The following is a 21,680-nucleotide window of genomic DNA, read 5'->3' as shown; positions in this document are numbered from 1 at the left end:
TCGTTAGATGTAGGTTACAATGCTACTAAATTTATCTAATTTTTGCAAACATTGGTTTGTTTAATGTGTAAATTTGTTCAAGCACAAATTTGTTACTATTTGTTTTGGTCATGTCAGCCATTAGGTTTCAGTAACCTCAAAGGCAATCCTGTTAAAAAGGAACTTCCTGTAACAGCTCATTAATACCACAGCTTCCCCACCCGCAGCCTGACTCAGCACAATTGGAACGGAGTGACACCGCAATTCACTCCGGGGGCAGCAAAGGCGCTGGTATAAATAATACACTGTGGGATATAGAGGTTGCAGAATGCAAGTAAAGGACAGACTATGGTTCTAAGAACATGCCCCAAAGTTTGGAGAAATGAGAGGTAGAAATTCCCCACCCCCAGTATATTCTTTACTATATTATATTCTGGGTAACGTGCTTGCCAGCTGCACCCTAGTGGATCCCCAGAGTGTACCCTTTGTATCAACCACTGTTCCCCCTCTTATGGCCCCCTTTCATACCACTTCTTGTTGTGCCCTGATCTCTATTTTTGTAAAAACCTGAGGACATTGTAGGAATACTGACTGAACTCATGTAAGATTTCAGTCCGGTTCCCACATTTTTATGGATTTGAGCAGAACTGTATTGGCTGAGGGGAACAAAGATTGAAAATCCTGAGTACATTCAGAGTCATGGACCTTTCTTTAAAAAAAACTGAAAGCAGAATGACTTTGAGCATCATCAAGGGAGATCTCAGGCGCTTCAGGTACACCAACTTCAGTCTCAACTGCAATAAGAATTCTTCAATTTCAGCATGACACATCTAATTGGAAATATAAAGAAACTATAAAGAAACACTCATCCTGTAACTAATGAAGCATCCTGAGCCTGAAACTGCCCTTTACATTGGCCACTGATCAAAGGAAACTTCGAGGAACCTATTATAGTCTAATCTTTTTCCATTCAAACAGGAAAAAACCTTCTTTCGAACAAGTTTAAAAGGCAATACAAAATGACCTTTACAAAATGAGGAAACACAACTCATAAAAACTGAAAATAAGGCTGCCCAATGGTTTTGTGAGAAATTTCACTATCTGCTTTGGGACTGAGACATACAGGCCAGGGTAGTTCCAGGTTTGATTTGTCACCTGTACTGCAATAGCTGAACTCAGCTAGCATGGCTTCTGCTTCTGGGTAATGTTTCACAACCCTATCTTGTGCCATCTGCTGAGCAATGCAAAATGGAGTATATTAGGTGAGAAGATCATTAGGTTACCCCCACGGTTGAATAGATTTACTCACATTAAGAAGAATCTTTGGGCATGAGACTAAAGGGAAACCAATACCCATGGCAACACGGTAGCAGTGGTTAGCACAGTTGCTTCACAGCTCCAGGGTCCCAGGTTCGATTCCCGGCTTGGTTCACAGTCTGTGCGGAGTTTGCACGTTCTCCCTGTGCATGCATGGGTTTCCTCCAGGTGCTCCGGTTTCCTCCCACAATCCAAAGATGTGCAGTTTAGGTGGATTGGCTTTGCTATGGCTATGCCCTTTGTGTCCTAAAAAGGTTAGGTGGGGTTACTGGGATCGGGTGGAGGCTTAGGTAGGGTGATCTTTCCAATAGTTAGTGCAGACTTAATGGACCGAATGGCCTCCTTCTGCTCTGTAAATTCTATGATTTCAATTGTGTTGGTCACCTATTTTTAAAAAATGAATTTAGAGTACCCAATTCATTTTTTCCAATTAAGGGGCTATTTGGAGTGGCCAATTCACCTAACATGCACATGTTTGGGTTGTGGGGATGAAACCCACTCAAACACGGGGAGAATGTGCAAACTCCACACGGACAGTGACCCAGAGCCAGGATCGAACCTGGGACCTCAGCGCCGAGAAGCAACAGCACTGCACCACTGTGCTGCCATGTTGGTCACCTTTGATGGAGTGCCCAAGTCTCTGTTTTTCAAGTGTGAGCCAGATAGTGTTAGCATTCTATTTAACTGTGAAGGTATCACAAGTAACATCCACTTGGTCACTTTTCAGAGTGTGGAGAATGAAAGAAACTGGTGACATTTGCTGATTTTCCCTCTTCCGTTAGAGACTTTGATTTTTTTTTTCTGTAGCAAGCTAAATTGGATCACATGTGGACTCTGATAAAAGTTCTATGACTGATCATTAAGTGGACCGATGTGTGTTTGTATTCTCTTTTTTATATATATATATATAGTGCACCCGATTCTTTTTTTTCCAATTAAGGGGCAATTTAGCATGGCCAATCCACCTAGCCTGCACATCTTTGGGTTGTGGGGGCGAAACCCACGCAAACATGTGGAGAATGTGCAAACTCCACACGGACAGTGACCCAGAGCCTGGATTGAACCTGGGTCCTCGGTGCCGTGAGGCTGCAGGGCCAGCCCACTGCGCCACTGTGCTGCCCCATGTTTTGTATTCTCAGTGGTAAGAGCCAGTTGGTCGATGCAGTCCCAGCTGGTGTTTGTCAATGTTTGTCTCAGCACAGTACACGAAAAGTGGTGAAACACACCCAGTGAAAGGTAAGAGTGGAGGTGGAATATCAAGTAACACTGAGCAATACGAACACTCACTTTCTACAAAGTAGGTAAGGATGCACAGAGGGTACACCCTTATCAAAAAGTAAGAAGAATCAAAAAGGTACAGTCGAACAGTCAACAACAGCTTGAAAAATCCAACATTAGCTTGTTGGCCACACTATCTTTCTTTTAAATAAATTTTAGTGTACCCAATTCATTTTTTCCAATTAAGGGGCAATTTAGCATGGCCAATCCACCTAGCCTGCACATCTTTGGGTTGTGGGGGTGAAACCCACGCAGACACGGGGAGAATATGCAAACTCCACACGGACAGTGACCCAGAGCCAGGATCAATCCTGGGACCTCGGCGCCGTGAGGCAGCAATGCTAACCAGTGCTACCCTACTGGCCACACTATCTTTGGCCTATCATATTGTTTTTCATGTGGCAGAAAATTGTGAGCTCATGGTTCACACAATGCCATAGTTTGCAGACGGTCAACTATTGATCACACAGGGTTTTTCAATAAGGTCAGCCACAGTTCACTGTTGAATAGTAAAAGTGGTATTATTTTTACCATGTTTTCTGTCTTATATCCATGCAGAAGGGATCGGTGTTAGAAAGTTTACAGTGATGAATTCTAATTCATGTACTTAATTGCATATGTTTCATATTGTCACAATTTGGGTCTGTCTGTCCCAGATTGTGGTTAGGAAGCTGGGCCATACACCAGAACTATATGGCAATCGAATTATAATTCAAAACTTCAATTAATTAAGGTTAATTAATACAGACTAATATTGATCAAAAATAATCTGAATTAAAGTTAGGCAGTGACAGAGTTAAAATGGATCTTGCAGCACCTCTACCTTCTGTGTGTAACTCAAGATGCCTGAAAACCAGTTGCAAATAACTTTGTTCTCATACCTGTCTAATGAAAAGAAACTACATGAGCAAATTACAAACCTTGAAACTAAACATTCTACAGTAAACAACCAATTGTTGAGAGCATCTATCTGTGAAATTGTGATTGTGATTGAATGTGACCTTGATTGCTAGACGAAGACATTGCTGAACATGATAGGGGGGTTATGCCAGAACATGGAGATGTGAACCCAGGACTGACCTTGTGGAGCCTTGTTGAATCTCTAGTTTGTTCTCAGCTCCCCGATTCCAGGAGCAGTGAGCAATAGATGTATAGTATTTCAAAGAGGCACTAGCTTTGGAGAGTCCCTGACTGGAATGTTCAGTTTGAAAAATATCAAAGTTTGCAAGGGCCTCTCCACTAAAAGTGTAACCTAATGTGTGAATATATTTGTTAGAAGAATAGGTTGAAGGAAATAAATTAGAGAATAAAGCAATTTTCATAATGAAAGACTGACAAAAATGTCCTGGAACACAATACATATTGTGCATAATTGGCAGCTAAGGAAGTTCTGAAGAAAAACAATAGGGAATGAACAAATGTTTTCATTAATGAAAGCACAGTCATCAGTAACCTGTGTAACATTGATTTGTATCTGCATGACATGTCTTCAATTAAAAAAAAAAAAAATTTAGAGTACCCAATTCACTTTTTCCAATTAAGGGGCAATTTAGTGTGGTCAATCCACCTAGCCTGCACATTTTTGGGTTGTGGGGGTGAAACCCACGCAAACACGGGGAGAATGTGCAAACTCCACATGGACAGTGACTCAGAGCCGGGATCGAACCTGGGACCTTGGCGCCGTGAGGCAACAGGGCTAACCCGCTGCGCCACTGTGCTGTCCAATGTCTTGAAATTATAAACTGATCACTGCCTTCCTGGGCTGATCGGACTCTATTAATTGAGCTACAACCAATACAACCTTAGATCTTCTAGTATACTTTAAAAATTGTGACATAATGAGAGATCCGCAAGAAATTTGGATAAGAATGCGCAATGATATGCATTTGTGATGTTTTAAATAAACTAAAGAAGCCACCGCTGTTTAAGAATGAGTTTCCAAGCTCAGTTGATACCTGCAAATGCTTAGTTCTTCATGTTGAACTGGCTGAGGAGGCCACAATTGAATAGATTCATAGAATTAAGTCTTCTATTGAATGACTGAAAGATAGCTAAGAGTCAAACAGCAAAGGATTGCTGTTTGACTCTTTTAAAAGGATTACAGTCCAAAGATGTGCGGGTTAGGTGGATTGGCCAGGCTAAATTGCCCTTAGTGTCCTAAAAAATAAGGTTAATGGGGGTTGTTGGGTTACTGGTATAGGGTGGATACGTGGGCTTGAGTAGGGTGATCATTGCTCGGCACAACATCGAGGGCCGAAGAGCCTGTTCTGTGCTGTAGTGTTCTAGATTGGCAAAATTCTTGACTCTCATTGATTAAATTTGCGTTTCAGAACTTCACTGATGCTGGAAACTTCCATCCGGCATTATACAAATAATGTACTTTGAAAAGAGTTTAAAGAGAGACACAGTGAAGAATCAAGTGCAAGACTTGGAGATTACTTTTATCCATCTATAAAACTGTGTAGCTAACAAGTTACTTCTAGAAGTGAAGGGCTCAGCAGAACTTCAAAGAAAAAGTCACGAAGATTATGACTGTACACAATTTCATGCTTTGACAAGTAAGCACTTTTTTCGGGCCGTGAAAGAACAACTGTGTGATTTTGCTTCCAAAATTTAGAAAGCAACAATATAGAGTCTGTTTTTTTCTCATTTATGAAGGTGGCATTGCAACATATGCGCCTATCCATTGCCAAAACGACTTTTAAAACCTGTCTGAAAACAGGTAAATAATGTGTTCCAGAAGAAGACGAAGAATTAATTACCACCTTTAATATCCTGGGGACGTGGCACCCTCACCAATAATTAACTTTGTACAGAAAACAAAACATATGAATACTGTTCCATGATCCATTTACCTACAAAAGCAGTTTTAGGATTTGAGGACAAAGTAATGCTGAACCTGTGAAAAGCTTTTAGATCCATATGGACACACTGCCTGCAATGAATATAGTAAGAAGTCTGACAACACCAGGTTGAAGTCCAACATGTTTGTTTCAAACACTAGCTTTCGGAGCACTGCTTACTGTTGTAAGACTTACTGTGCTCACCCCAGTCCAATGCCGGCATCTCCACGTCATGCAAGGATGTTTAGGTTTAGTCTAAAAGAACAATAAAACTACCTATTACTTAATTAATAAATCAATTATACATTTTTGGTCACAGTTATTTGTGATTGTTTGGTTGGCCAGTGCATGCATTCTGTTGATCATTTGCTTCTTTTCTTTGCTTGATCTCAAGTCTATTAAATGTGGAATCCCAACATTTGGGTACGAATCATGGGTAAGAATCTTCAACACTAAACTATTAGGAAATTTATCATAGATTCCACTTGTCTCATTTGGAGGGCACACTCTCTTTCCACAGGAAACAACTATTGAATTTAGAATGAAGGATCCCCAAATCCTATTAGGGGAACTGTTGGAATTTAAGCAGCTAAAATTATTCACATAGTATGTGAACTGACCGTACAGTTACAGCTTCACTTCTTTAAGAGTGATCTGGAAGCAAATCTGAAGAGTCTCAGGCTCCAGGGACAGGTGTCCTTCCAAATTCCAATGCTGGGCCAGCCAAACTCTGTAATAATAGTGCCCTGGCATACTGTGCACATTTCTGGCTCATGTAAGAAGTTGTTGCGTTTGCCAGAAAGGATAGGCTGAGTCCGAGCCTTTCATAGTTCAAATTCATCCCTAAGTCATAAGTTGCATGAAATCACAAGAACTCAAAATCAAGCAACAATGACACATGGAGGATTTTGAAGGTTATTTAGCTGATTGAGAACAATTAAAATACTTTGTAAAAGCAAATTACTGCAGATGCTGGAATCTGAAACCAAAAAGAAAATGCTGGAAAATCTCAGCAGGTCTGGCAGCATCTGTAGAGAGAGAAAAGAGCTAACGTTTCAAGTCCAGGTGACCCTTTGTATACAAGAGAGCAATTTCCAGACGTAGAGTCTGTCAGAATAGTAGTGGAACAGAAGTATTCTTTTCCTAAAGCTGAATCTAATGTGTTTAATCGAGTTTAATAGGGGAGTTTGTAAAATAACATCCCAGTGTTGTACTGGCATTCAGTTGCAGTTTGCATGGGTTGTGGTTATGCAAATTACAATCGGTATTTTTAGGCTGGTGTGTGTACGTATCTGATATAGTCCCCCGAATTCAGACACCGTATGCATTAACATACAGAAAAAAAGCATTCTAAGTTGTCGAAACAAACCATGATGCTTTGGACCTGTTTGTGCGGCACATTTAACATTAACGCCAGCTCTAAAACAAAGAGGATACAATTTAACATTTCTGCCTTTCTTAAAAATGTACCAGTGAAGTCATTAATTACAATGGCAATTAATTCAACTTCTGAAATGAGAATTTAATAAGCGGGTTGTTTTGACTGTTGCCTAAACACTATTCGTAAAGCAACGTCTAAATGCATTTCATTATGGTTATATGTCCTGCAATATATAAACAGACACGCGAATAAATTAAAAATCGACCCACGGCAAAGTACATAGATTCAAACGTTAATTCTGGTTCTAGTCACAGAAATAACCGATTAATCTGCATATGTTTATGCAGGAAACCGGTTTCTGAATAATTTTACTAAACCACCCTGGAAGCTTGAGAAGTTAAACATAAGGTCTAGATGGTTATGCCTCGCAATGATTTTGTATAGGATGGTCCGAGCTTTTCGACTGTTGTTGGATGAGAGTCCGATATTGTTACCATCTAGAAGGACTTTGGAAACTAGGAAACGCCACTGTTTCCCAGCTGGGTCTGTTCCCGAATGAGCTGCAAGTCTATAGGATCAGGTCCATCTGAATGGAAAACTACTGCATATCACGTGCATGCAAACCGGTTTCGATCAGTTCCAAACTGTTGCGTTTCTTGTTCTCTTATTCGCACAAGGGAGCCTTAAAAATGGAGCGAAATGTACTCCGCCACACAAAAATAAAGATATTAAAACACCGCGAATAATGAATGACTTTTGTGCAGTTCTGCTCTGGACTAATCACCTCTCCTCTTCTTGTATTTTTACCTGAAGCACATGCTTTGCGCTGCATGCGCTTTTGTTCAGGAGTTGGGATTTTACAACATTGATTTTAAAACCGATTATTCAGAATCTGGTTTTGCACATATCTGCAGTTAACTCTGTATGAACCTAGCATCTCCTTTTCATTGCCCGAGGGGATGGAGTGGGGGAGTGGGTGGGGGGTGGAGGTCGACTTTGTTAAAGCAGATAAATGCATTTCAATTAAGCAACTACAAAGCACCAATTTCGACGGGAAATGGCGAGAAAAATATAATATCCAGAAGGCTTAACCAGAACAAAAATGAATGCAATAGGAAAAATAGTTGAGCTTTAAACAATGGGATTGTGTTTAATTTTTGTTAGGACTCTATATAAGTACTCCGTCCCAGGTTTTCACAGCAGCCGCCGCCGAACAGGGGGAATGCCGTCCTAGACCGGAATAGCATTAGGGAGGGGGTTTTCGAAACTCTTGGGCAGGCGGTTTCCAGGCCCCCCATGCCGATGTATCTCTGCCGGCGACCAATCAGCGCAGTCCGTCTCTGTAACCAAACTGGCCAGTCACTTCAGCGGGAAGGTCCCGCCCACCTGCCGATGCCCGATTGGCGGTGTGGGAGCTGATTGACGCGGCGGGGGAGCCAGCGATTGGCCCATGGGGGGGACTGACGTGCCGCCTCAGGCGACCATTGGCCCGGGCTCCCTGTCACTCTGACGCGGGGGGGAGGCGGGCCGGGCACCGGGCCGCCCTTTCCGCTGCCGGGGCTGGGCTGCGTGCGCGGACGCGGCGATGGGGTCGCCCCGGGTTTGATGGTTTGACAGGTGCCCGACGCCAGGCAGCTCCTTCCCCAAAAAGCATGTTCGCCAAAAGCAAAGGTTCGGCAGTGCCCTCGGACGGGCAGGCTCGAGAAAAGTAAGTTTAATTCTTGTTACCTGTGAAAAATGGGAAATTTCCTCAGCGTTTAACTGGCTCCCCGGGGCCAGACAGCGGCCGCTGCAGATCCCGGGGATTAAATCTCTTTTCATTATTATCATTATTTTTATTTGTTTTTGACTCGCACGCTGTGCGTTTCCGCTTCTTTAAATAAACTGAATGAAACATTGTGTCCGGCGGGGCTGGCTGGGTGCAGCGCCGCTTGCTGACAAACCCTCAGCTCCCCTCTTTGCTCTCTCTTTCTGCATTCCCGCTGTAATAAATAGAAAGCCTTGTAACCGGCTCCTTTGTGTCTCCTTCGCCCGCAGGTTGGCTCTGTACGTGTACGAATATCTGCTTCATGTCGGGGCACAGAAATCTGCACAGACCTTCCTCTCAGAGGTAACTGCATGTCTCCATCACTCCGCTTTAGCCTTTGTTTCTCAGGCGGACAATCTCGCCTCCATTTTGAATTGTGTTAACCTTTTGCCATTTATTGTGGCTACAAAACAAAAAAAAATCTATTCAGCTGACTAGTTCTGAATGCAGCCTGCCCTCGTTCCTTTCTCTCCCTTCACCCGACCCCCCCTCCCATTTTCCTCTGTACTTTTTCTGAGTGTTTTTTCGTTGTTTTTATTTTGCAGATACGATGGGAGAAAAATATTACATTAGGAGAACCTCCTGGGTTTTTACACTCCTGGTGGTGGTAAGTAGATAATTTTAAGTGTCCCACATTGGGCTTGTGCAGAGTTCCCATCACCGCTCCCAAGTGATAAATGTAGATACTTTGATTCCCTGTTTTCTCTTGGAACTTTTCTGGCAACATTGTACTAAATAACACAAATAAGGGGTCAACAAAGAGGTCTAGGAGCAACAGGCATCACTTGATAGAATCGGAAGTTTTGGCGCAGATTTAAACGTCTTTTTGTAACTTATTAGCTGTGCTTTTAAAAAAAATACAGCTTTCATAGGCTATTTTCAAAATTGCATTGTGAACCACGCAACCATATGCTAGGATTTCAAGTGCAGATGAGATCATTTTGCAATTATTGCGGAGACATTTTTTTTTACCTGTCTGTTCACCCCCCTCTTATTGTAATGGGTAGTGCTGGCTCGTTACTGTAATGGATAATGCTGGCAAATTCTGGTTGTTTTGCTGTAGGTTTTAAGACTCTCAGATGTAGCATGCAGTTACATCTGTATATTATGTACATTTAATTTTTAAAAAATCGTGCTCCTGGAACTATCGTTACTTTGTTAAAATAGATAGAAAACCTGGCTGTGTTTTGGTGGCTGATTAGAACCGGCACATAATATTGTTGGTTCAGTGCAAAACTACACTTTGCAAGCTGAATCCAATTCTGATTGATTCTTTTAAACCTGAGCAGGAAAGCATCTTTCAATTTTTCTCTCATTTAATGGAACATTTTGTCTCTTGCTGAGGTGTGGTTCCACAGGTGGTAGCAGTTTTTCAGGACTTTTACCAAGTAGTCATTCTTTATGTGGGTGTGTTGACTTGTGCTGGCAGACTATCTAACCCTGAATGGCATCACATGCAAGTTTTGGTTGGGTTCTTGCCCGATGTCCGCACATGACCATTTTCAAGTAGGAGTTAATATGTTGAATATGTGCCATGGTTAATTAATTAGCACCTCCAAACCCCACCCCTGAAAAGATTGTTGTCATTCCCACCTGAGATGCAACCTTTTACAGACTGGGGCTTGAAGCTGGAATCTCTTCATTCCCTGGCTCAGTTTCACAGCAGAATTACCTCATTGAGGTTAGTTTTGCTTGTTGGCTATTTGGATAGGGCCAGATGATGGCTTATTCTGCTTTGAGGACAGAGCTATAGAACTGGAATTTTCAGTGGCGTTTGAATATATAGTCTTGGACAGAAAAGCCGAGGGCTAAAAATTCATTCAGGGCTATTCAACCTCCAAGGTACAGTTAACATCTTGAGTGCAAAACTGAGAGGAGTCCCCACAGCGGTAATACTTCTATTAACTGATTACAGAGTGATGCTGATTGTAGCTCAGCAGCCACCCACACAGTCCTGCTGAAACTAAAAGAGGAAATGGCAGCTGTTTAGGGATATATGGGGGTGGGAAAGATGCAAGGGAATTTAATACTGGACATATTTAAAGTGAATTGGGAGTTCCACACCATATACACGACTGGTGTCTACATCACGAGACTGATGAGCTTAAAACTGTCTTCTGAATGAACATTTGTGACATGGGGCAATTTGTTTCTGTGTAATCTGTCACAGAATTAGTGTTGGTAAACATTTATTTATATGTATATTTACATTTATACTTTTATATGTATAAGGTTGGTCAGCCTCAAGTTATTGACAGTAATTGGCCTGCTTGCATCAGTCACTGTGGGCTTGATGCTAAGATGCCTGAAGGAAGTCCAAGTGAATCATCTTCAACTATTTATGAATCTATTTTCAACCCTCATCTCACCCCCCTCTTCATGAACATCTGCTTTTGCTGGGTACCTTCATACCATATCATTTGGTCTTGGCAACTCAACAAATCAAATTTGGGGCCCATATATTCATAGGGTGTGATTTACTGATGCTGAATATTAGACAGTACAAGCTATATCACACCCCCTTTCTTTTCCCCCCCACCCCACTCCACTAAAGGCACAATTCCTTTGGTAGTTACATGTAAATTGGAAAGAAGGCCACATGGTGTCACAGTGGTTAGCACTGCTGCCTCACTGGTTCGATCCTGGCCCTGGGTCACCATCTATGTGGAGTTTGCACATTCTCCCCGTGTCTGTGTGGGTCTCACCCCTACAACCCAAAGATGTGCAGGGTAGACGATTGGCCACGCTAAATTGCCCCTTAATTGTGGAAAGAAAATGTAAACTTGAATGTAATAAGTCACCTTGTGTGCAGAGATTACTAGATAAAAGTTGGCAGTGGCACCCTATCTGATTTTCACCCCAGCCAAAAAGTGTTGATGCCAATTCTACCAGTTCAATTGCTACCCCAGCTGCTATCGACCAAATTAGCATTAAATTTGGGATCTTCTAGTCTGAATGGACAAGTATTCTCTCTTAGCCTGTCTTTCAGGCTTGGGGATAATTCTTCCACCCGGTTCAATAGGTTTTGAGCTGGCTGATAAGTCCAATGTGCCATCTATAGACTCTGGCCATATGCAGGACAGGAAGCGCCTTAAAGGCTGGATGGATGAATTGCTTGGAGGTTTGTGCACTCCCTCTGACAGTGCCTTCCCAAATGAACCTTCCCCAATTTGGTCGGTGACAAACCCGGGTCTCCCATAAGTCAGTGGGGTTGTTTGACCTCTTCAGGGATGTTCTGAGGACATCCCTAGCTAATTTCTGCTGGCCTCCTGGAGTCTCCTACCACAACAGAGTTCCAAGTAGAACTGTTTTTGGGAGTCTGGTGTCAGGCATGTAAACTACTTGTCCTGTCCACGGAGTTGTTTTTGAATTTTTAGCACCTCAATGCTGGGCAAGTTGGCTTCAGGGAGGATGCTGCTTGCTGTTGGATCACCTTTCTTGCCACCAGATTTGGAGAATCTTACAAAGGCACTATTGGGTACTTTTCTGTAGATTGTTCAAGCGTATAAGCACAGATAGGTAGGAAAGTAGGTTGTGAAGGGAACATCAGGAGTTTCTGAAGGGCATAGATAGATTAAGTTAGTGGGCAAAAATTTGGCATAGAGAGTTAAATATGGGTAAAGATGCAGGAGTCCAATTTGGCAAGAAGAATGAAAAAACAGCATTTTATTTAAATGGTAAGAGATTGCAGAACCTGAGGTACAAGGGGATCTGGCTGTCTTGGCAGATGAATCAGAAAAAGTTAGTATGCAGGTACAGCAAGTGATTAGGAAGGCAAATAAAATTTTAGTGGCATTGGTGCGACCATATCTTGAGTCCTGTGTACAGTTTGGTCCCCTTATTTAAGTAAGGATACATGCTTTAAGAGCAGGCCAGAGAAGGTTACTTGATTGGTACCTGTGATGGAGGGGGATATCTTATGAGGGAAGGTTGGATGGACTGGGCCTGTATCTGTTGGAGTTTAGAAGAATAAAGCAGTGATCTTATTGAAACATACAAGATCCTTTGGGGACTCGACAGGTTGGACGCTGAAAGATGTTTCCCTTTGCCAGAGAGACTGGAACCAGGGGACAAAGTTTTTAAAATATGTGGGCTCCTATTTAAGATGCAGATAAGAAGTTTGTTTCTCAAGAGGTCGTGAATCTTTGGAACATTCTTCTCCAGAGAGTGGTGGACGCAGGGTCATTGAATATTTGTTTTTAAAAAAATTTACAGTACCCAATTCATTTTTGCCAATTAAGGGGCAATTTAGCGTGGCCAATCCGCCTAGCCTGCACATCTTTGGGTTGTGGGGGTGAAACCCATGCAGACATGGGGAGAATGTGCAAACTCCACACGGACAGTGACCCGGAGCTGGGATCAAACCTGGGACCTCGGCGCCGTGAGACAGCAGGGCTAACCCACTGTGCCACCATGCTGCCCTGTCATTGAATATTTTTAAGGTAGAGATAGATTGATAACATTTTCCTCCTGATAGTCAAGAATCTGAGTCGGTGGGATGTGGAGTTGAGGTCACAATCAGATCAGCCATGATCATATTGAATGGTGAAGCAGGCTCGAGAGGCCAAATGGCCTGCTCCTCTCAATTTGTATGTTTGTACATTGGAGCATGGGGATTACTGCTGCCTGTAAACCATGGCCTTAGTGTTGGGTTTGAGATTCTGGTCCTCAAATACTCTTTCTCAGTTGGCTGAAGGCTAAGCTGTCACATTACTGGTCTGCTACCCGGTAAACTGTTGTAGAGGGCTCACAATTCTGTTTTAATCTGTGTGCTATACCATGTTCTTTCTCTTTTCACTGAAAGCCTCCCTTGTGAGGGATTTTATTGATGATGCCGAAAGTTGATACAGCATTGTAGCGTTTTCTATTTGAATGTGCAAAGTGCATCATTTTAATATTGCTTCTTTGTTACATTTGATCAGCAGTTGTTTGTCTTAATTTTCTTTGGAGTGTCTATGGTACATCTATTTGACGGTTTGTTCACGCCATCAATTCTAGACTGTCAGTGGTCTTCTGTGTGTGTTGTTACAAAGCTTGAGTTGACTTCCAGTGGTGGCTATGAGGTGAGCAGTGGCACATGAGGTGGCTCCCGCCTGGGGATTTGCTTTTTCTGGTCCCATTTTGCCTGATTATCAGGTGATTTTTTTGGGACATTGGTATAGTTTGACAGAAATAGATCCCCTCTGGTGAGTGATGTCTGGTGGGTACAATACAAGGCATAGATCGGGGCAGACATCTTCATCCAATTCAGAATGCCCTTGAGCCTCATAAGGGGAGAAAATGGTGGAGGTCTCTGTGGCATTGTTGCCCCCTCAGTGGACGACGAGAAGTTGTGGACTTTCGATGGGTGAATTTAGGAAACAGCGACAAGTGGTTGCTGAGGATCCGTTGAAGGCGATTGAGGGGGCTCTGGTACCTGTTCGTGCGACCTTGGACAAATTGGATTTGTGGGTGGAGGTACAGGGGACGATGATTAAGAAGGAGGAAGTGCTCATTGATCACAGCGATTGGATTGTCTCTTTGGCAGCAGAGATGACATTGCTGGCGGAGGAGCGAAAGGCGTTAAAGGCCAAGGTTGATGGCCTGGAGAATTACTCCAGACGGCAGAATTTAAGAATTGTTGGGCTGGCTGAGACTCTGGAAAGTAAAAGTGCCACTGATTATGTTTCTAAGATATTTGGAAAGTGGGAGGGGGGAGGGTGTCTTGTCGGCCCTTCCTGAGTTAGACCAAATCGATCGGTCGCTGAGACAGAAACCCAGATTGGGGGAGTCACAACGAGTGATCATAGTCTAGTTCCATGGTACCTGGATAAGCAGTGGGTCCTGAGATGGATGAAGGACATCAAGAGTATAGTTGGGAAGGCCATCTCATCAGAATATATCGAGGCAGAGTTGGCAAGGCGGCGTTCTACAAGATCAGCTTGCCTTTTGTGATAGTGTACCCAGCTCATCTCTGGGTTATCTAGGGGGTGGCATAGTGGTTCGCATTGGGAATGCAGCACTGAGGACCGGGTTCGAATCCCGGTCCTGGGTCACTGTCCATGTGGAGTTTGCACATTCTCCCCATTCTGCATGGGTTTCACCCCCACAACCCAAAGATGTGCAGGGTAGGTGGATTGGCCACGCTAAATTGCCCCTTAATTGGAATAAAATAATAAACTCTAAATTTATATTTTAAAAACAATAATCTCTAGAAACAAGAATTGGGGGGAACATTTTAAAATAAATTTGGTGTACCCAATTCATTTTTCTCCAATTAAGACGCAATTTAGTGCAGCCAATCCACCTACCCTGCACATCTTTGTGTTGTGGGGGCGAAACCCACGCAAACACGGGGAGAATGTGTAAACTCTACACGGACAGTGACCCAGAGCCGGGATCGAACCTGGGACCTCGGCGCCGTGAGGCAGCAGGGCTAACCCACTGCGCCACCGTGCTGCCCGTGAATTGGGGGGGAACTGAAGTGATTGAGGACTATGGTCTTGTTTGCTTGGTCAATATTGACTTCTTTATTTGTATTTTTGTGAGGGATGGTTGTAAAGTGGGGGAGGGCTCGTTGTTGTTATGGGGGTTGTATTTGGGGGTTGTTTACTGGATTGTTGGAATTGTTTGGGGAAGGTGATTTGGGTGTGGTTCTTTGTTTTCTTCCTAGAATGTTTGGTATTAAAGTTGAGTATTGGTTTGGGGGCTGTTTGTTGATCCATTGTGTGAAAGAGTTTTACCCAGACGGGTGGGATTGGTCACCCTGCTTGCAGTTTAGCTAATGGGGGCAGAGTGTGGGTGATGGCTGCAGCTGATTACCCATGGGGGTTTGGGGTTTCTACAGGAGACTTATTTGGGTGGGGTGGGGGAGGTTCTATAGGTGACCTATTTGAGTATTCGGAATTAAACAAGATTGCAGAAAGGATGGGTGGGGCAAATGTTTCACTCGAGTTTTGATGTTGAGATACTGGGGACTGCGGTGTTGTTAAACAAAAGGATGGCTTTTTCTGTGGTTAACGTTGTGGTGGACTCTGGAGGGAGACGGGATAGTTGTTGGGATGTTGGCTGGCACACCGGTAATTTTGGTTAATGTGTTTGCACCCAAATTGGGATGACTCGGAATTCCTTAAGAAAGTGCTGGCTTCTATTGCCGATCTCTGTTCATATGTTAATTATGGGGGTGGGGACTTCAATTGTGTTCTGAACCCTAGGCTGGATAAGTGGAGCCCAAGTCCTTCACTGTCTTGAGGGTGGCAAAGGAGCTGTTGGTGTTCATGGAACAGGGAGGTGGGGAGGAAAGACAGGACAGACACATGGAGATTTAGTATCTGAGTGATGGGAAGGTTTCTTCTTTCCCCCGATATTCATTGGATTTACTCCTGGATTGATTTCTTCACGTTGGCTATGTCTTTGCTCCCTGGGGTTAAGGGGTGGGGTATGCGATGATTGTAATATCGGATCATGCTCCACATTATGCGGATCTGTTGTTGGAGCTGAGCTGCTCTAGACATGGTGCTGTTTGCTAATGGATTTTGTGAGCAGGAACCTCCGCTCTTGGGGAGTATGTGGAGTTCAGTAAGAACGAGTTGGTTTCCCCATCCATGCTCTGGGAAGCATTGAAAGCAGTGATGTGGGAAAGATAATTTCTTATAAGGCGTACAGGGATAAATCTGGGAGGGTGGAGAGACAAGCTGGTGGATTCCATTCTTGAGGTGGACCGCCAATATTTGATTGCCCCAATGTCGGAGCTTTTGGCAGAGAGAAAAAAAGTACAGATGGATTTCGATTGTTGTCGGGGCTGGTTTAGCACAGTGGGCTAAATAGCTGGCTTGTAATGCAGAACAAGGCCACCAGCGCGGGTTCAATTCCCGTACCGGCTTCCCCGAACAGGCGCCGGAATGTGGCGACTAGGGGCTTTTCACAGTATCTTTATTGAAGTCTACTTGTGACAATAAGCGACTATTTATTTTTATTATTATTATTATTGTCAACGGTGAAGGCAGTGAGCCAACTTCGTCGCTCGTGGGAGGACGAGGGGGACATTTTATGAGTATGGGGAGAAGGCCAGCCGTCCGTTAGCTCACCAGCTGAGACAGCAGGCTGCCTCCCGGGAAATAGTTCAGGTTGGGGACTATGGTGGTGGGTTGGTTTCTGCCCCAGAGAAGGTCAATGAGGTGTTTGAGACATTTTACTGTGGGCTATATAAATCTGAGACTTGGGGCAGCACGGTGGTGCAGTGGTTAGCACTGCTGCCTCATGGCGCTGAGGACCCGGGTTCGAATCCGGCCCTGAGTCACTGTCCGTGTGTAGTTTGCGCAGTCTCCCCGTGTTTGCGTGGGTTTCACCCCCACAACCCAAAGATGTGCAGGGTAGGTGGATTGGCCATGCTAAATTGCCCCTTAATTGGAAAAAATGAATTGGGTACTCAATTTATAAAAAGAAAACATAAATAAATAAGTAGATTGGGCTCTATGTCACCGTCTGGTTTAGATTCAACATTCAGTGCTATAGGGAGTTTTTGGAGAGGTTTGGGGATATGTTTCTAGAGGGTGGGTTTGTTGGGCTGGAAGAGAGTTTGGAGAAGTTTCAGCTCCTGAGAGCGAATGTATTTCGATACTTTGCTTTAAAAAAAAAATTAGAGTACCCAATTCATTTTTTCCCAATTAAGGGGCAGTTTAGTGTGGCCAATCCACCTACCCTGCACATGTTTTGGGTTATGGGGCAAAATCCATGCAAACACTGGGAGAATGTGGAAACTCCACACAGACAGTGACCTGGAGTCGGTATCAAACCTGGGACCTCGGCGCCATGAGGCAGCAGTGCTAACCACTGCACCACCGTGCTGCCTGAGTATTTAGATATTTACAGGTGAGAGATTTTGTACATGAGCTTCCGTCGTTTTACTTGGTGCCACCGTCTTCGCTTATGAATAGGGTCTTGTCCTTGATTGAGTTAGGGGAGGGATGGATCTCGGATATTTACGGGCAGATGTTGGTGATGGAGCAGGCTTCGTTGGAAGAAGTAAAGAGGGGGTGGGACGATGAGTTGGATTTGGTGTTTAGGGGGGTGTATGGAACAAGGTTCTTCATAGGGTCACCTTCATCTTGTGCGCAAGGTTAAATTTGATATAGTGCACATTCTCCCCGTGTTTGCGTGGGTTTCTCCTCCACAACCCAAAGATGTGCAGGGTAGGTGGATTGGCCACGCTAAATTGCCCCTTAATTGGAAAAAACAAATTGGGTACTCTAAATTTAAAAAAAAAGTTTGACACAGTTCACAGTGGTTATTGGAGTGCACTTAACCAGGGCGTATATGAGTGGGTTCTTCTTGGGTGGAGGATACGCGTGAGCGGTGTTCTCGGGGGCCAGCGAAACACACGTTTTGGTCCTGCTCCAAGTTTGTTGATTTTTGGGTCTCCTTTTTTGAAATGATGTAAGGGATTCTGGATGTTGGAGTGGGGCCACGTCCGGTGGCTATTTGTGGAGTGTTGGACTTGCCGGTGCCGCAGGAGGGGAGGAAGGCCTTCTTGGACTTCGCCTCTAATAGCCCGGAGGTGAGTCGTACTTGAGTGGAGGTCCCCAGTACCACCTAAGGCTTTGGCATAGTTGGGGGTCCTGGCGGAATGTTTACTCTTGGAGAAGATTAAATATGCCATGAGTAGATTGGTGGATGAGTTTTATACAAGGTGGCAGCCCTTCATTACCTTTTTTAAGGAGCTGGTTACCGTCAGCTGTTGGGGATGGGGGTTGACCAGTCTAGTAGGGCCTTCTTTGTGGGGGGGAGGGGGGATAGTCTTGGTGTGAAACTGGATTAGAATGGGTGGTTTTGCGTCCGGAATATTTTTGTAATAATTAAAAGTTTGTTTGAATATTTTGTTCTAAAAGAAAATTCTTGAATAAAAGTATTTTTTTAAAAAAGCGCGAGTCTTAGTGGGACAAGAATTGTGGCACCTAGTGACTAATATGGCTGTTTGTGTGTTGTACTAATCATAGAATTTACAGTGCAGAAGGAGGCCATTTGGCCCATCAAGTCTGCACTGCCCCTTGGAAAGAGTACCCCAGCTATGCCCACACTTCCACCCTATTCCCGTAACCCAATAACCCTCCTAACCTTTTTGGACACGAAGGGCAATTTATCATGGCCAATCCACCTACCCTGCACATCTTTGGACTGTGGGAGGAAACCAGAGCACCCGGAGGAAACCGACACAGACACAGGGAGAATGTGCAGACTCCGCACAGACAGTGATCAAGCCTGGGACCCTGAAGCTGTGAAGCAATTGTGCGAACCACTGTGCTACCGTGCTGCCCACTAATGAATACTGTATGGATTCGTCCACTGGTAGAAGCCAGAAGGTGGACATACTTATTCTGTTTTTTCTCGCCCTGATCAATCCGTTTACAGTTTTAGGAAAGTGATTGACGTAAAACTCTGCTTATACAACCCAAGCAATGTTTGGAATCTGTAGGATTTTGAAATAGATTTTAACATATCTTTGGACTTGATTGAGTCTATGTAATTATGCATAATTGTGAGAATCACATCATAATTTACTTCCACCTAAAGGTTCTGGTATAAAGGTTCCTCTTGAGTCTACAAAAACTCCATTGACAGGCTAAGCACTCTTACAAGTGACTCAAATGAATAGACTCAAATGTGCCTCACATACCACATCCCTACCTTCCATCACTTTGGGATCTGCAGTGTTTTAGGGCGGGGTTGTGTGAAGGTGGCAAGGATTGCCTGATGATCCAAGACCTATAAGCAGGTTGAAAGGCAAGAGGCCTACGAGCAAATTGTCTAAAATTGTTTAATATTTTTATTGGTTAGTACTTCTAACCTTCCAGATACACTGTCCAGTGTGGCATTGAACCATTTGGATCAGGTTCAGTCTGAGTGTCTGCTAATCTTGGCCTGAGTGGTGCTGTAGTTGTCATGAGTGACTTCAGGCTAGGGAGGGGTAGAACCAGTTGTTTAAATGGAGGCAAATGTAAAGGGACATTAGAGGTTCCAATAAAATACCAAGTGGAATAGAAAAGTTGGTAGTTGAACCAAAGAAACAGGACTGAAGCATAAATATATAGCAATAGAAGTCAACTTGTAAACTAATGTTGGGTAGCATCTTGTGCAATAAGTAGTTAGGAGAAGTAGTGGTGGCAAGAGGCAGTCAGATATGAGATTGTAGGCTTTGTGGGTGAACTGAAGTTTCCCTAATTTTGTGTTTATGAAGTGGGTAAGGGTAAGATGAGGTTTTTTGAAGAGTAAGACGAGGTTTAGCTGAGAACACAGCTGTGGTGGAATAGTTTACTGCTACTATTCAGATGGATTGTCTAGTCTTTCACAATGCTGTTTCCTTTGGATTTGTACTTCTATGAATGTTTGCTTTCTGTAGAGTATTTGGAGAGGGTTGGAATTTCTGACAAAAAGGTAGGGGGTGGAAATCAGTTTTAAAATCATGTTTTCGATAATCTCTCCCTAATTACTAGTAATTAGGATCTCTTACAAGTAGGTCTGCTTAAGATAAGGCAGGATTTCAGTTTGATGGCTGTGAATTATATATAGTACAAGTTGGAGAGCTGTCAACGGGACACTAATTATATGGAATAATGACTGACTAGTTTGCAAATTTACGGGTTCAGTCAGGTAAATGTTTTAGTTGAGCACCTGCAGGTACTGGCCTGGGGCGGGGTGGAACCTGGGGATTTGTGAATGTGCTGCACACAGTATGAATGAGTAGATGCCTTGAGAGAAGCTATGGGTTAGAATTGTAACTTGCTTCCTTGGAGTTGATATTTGCAGTCACGTACTATGACCATTTATTTATTTGATTGTCACTCGGACTAAGTAATACTTTTTAAAAAACTCTTGTCATCTTGTAAATATTATAAACTGAGTTGTCCTCTCTTCATTCTACTACTTTTCAAAGCTGTGAATTTATTAACTAGTTGTTTTTGTGATTTTGCTACCAGTATACAGCCTGTATTTATAGCATATCATTGAAAGCTGTGTATTCTCCTGAGCACAGTACATTGCAGCCTAATGATCTTTGCTAACGGAACACTGTGTTTTGCACGTGTATGCCTGGATTATATTATTATTTTTGCATTAAGAATAGGTGAAATAGTAACAGAATCTGTTTTTCCCCCCCTCCAGTGTATTTTGGGACCTTTACTGTGCAGCTCCTGAAAGGCGAGACACATGTGAACATTCAAGTGAAGCAAAAGCCTTCCATGATTATGTAAGTTCTTTTAATTCCTGTGAATAACTGCAGGTTTAAATAATTCTGTTGTGTACAGAGAGAATAATTGCCGAATGGAATATCTTTTCTGATATTAATGCTAGTTTGCAGATTTTTAACTTCTTTTGAGGAGTTGTTCATTGTTCTAAAATCTGTATGAAATACACATCTTGTAGCATGTTACAGATATATATTTTGAAAACAATTGGTTGTGGCTTTCTAACTTGAATGAATATTGGTTGACTAGTTAGAGATTTGGTTTGGCTTTGTTGGTTGCTGCCAGTCTCTATGATGACCCTACTTCACTATACTAAGCAAATGAAAAAAGGTTTTGAGAAAAACCTGCGATGAAAATTGTGCATCTTGTTTTAAGGAATTTGAGTTCCATTGGGTTTGTCGTAGTTTTACATAAACCTTGAATTCTGGTCTCTTCAGAGAAAAGATCATTGGCCACTGTTACCTCTTGGTTATCATCTTTACTATGTACCGGTACGTGTAGGTACCTGGAGCATGTCTGTACAGTGGAAGAGCCCAGGATAAACTTGTTGTTTTTAAAATCTAGTATTTAAACTTTCAGTATCACGCATTGGGAATTGTTCTGCATAGTTTAAGAAAATCTGTGGAAATGTGTTTGTTACAGAATGGAAATAACTCTTTTATGCATATCAAAAATATGTTTATTTTAATCATAGACTGCATTTTAAAAGACAATGGAAACTTGTATAATTTTAACAACCCAACACAGATTTTAACTGGCATATTTTGAAGGCACTTAGCGATTGTGGATTGGGTTCAAATGAGATGCGTATTGGAGCAGAATTTGTAACAGATTTTTAGTTTGCTTTGCTCTTCCTT

General features: G+C 43.0%; 1 protein-coding gene across 8 annotated transcripts in view; it reads left to right on the top strand.

The window, feature by feature from the left end:
• The first annotated feature begins 8,325 nt into the window (after window positions 1-8,325).
• Window positions 8,326-21,680, top strand: part of ssbp3a (single stranded DNA binding protein 3a) — a 273,293-nt gene continuing 259,938 nt past the window's right edge. For 5 of the 8 annotated variants that reach the window (XM_038794726.1, XM_038794729.1, XM_038794725.1 and 2 more), the window contains exons 1-4: window positions 8,326-8,506; window positions 8,836-8,908; window positions 9,151-9,212; window positions 20,741-20,825. In XM_038794726.1, the coding sequence (XP_038650654.1) occupies window positions 8,451-8,506; window positions 8,836-8,908; window positions 9,151-9,212; window positions 20,741-20,825 (276 nt within the window). In that variant the 5' untranslated portion in view covers window positions 8,326-8,450. The remainder of the gene's footprint in view (window positions 8,507-8,835; window positions 8,909-9,150; window positions 9,213-20,740; window positions 20,826-21,680) is intronic. The other 3 variants (XM_038794721.1, XM_038794724.1, XM_038794727.1) reach the window with 1 other exon arrangement.

The sequence above is a fragment of the Scyliorhinus canicula genome, chromosome 4 (assembly GCF_902713615.1).
Source record: "Scyliorhinus canicula chromosome 4, sScyCan1.1, whole genome shotgun sequence".
Lineage (NCBI taxonomy): Eukaryota > Metazoa > Chordata > Chondrichthyes > Carcharhiniformes > Scyliorhinidae > Scyliorhinus > Scyliorhinus canicula.
This window is presented reverse-complemented; position numbering and strand designations above follow the sequence as displayed.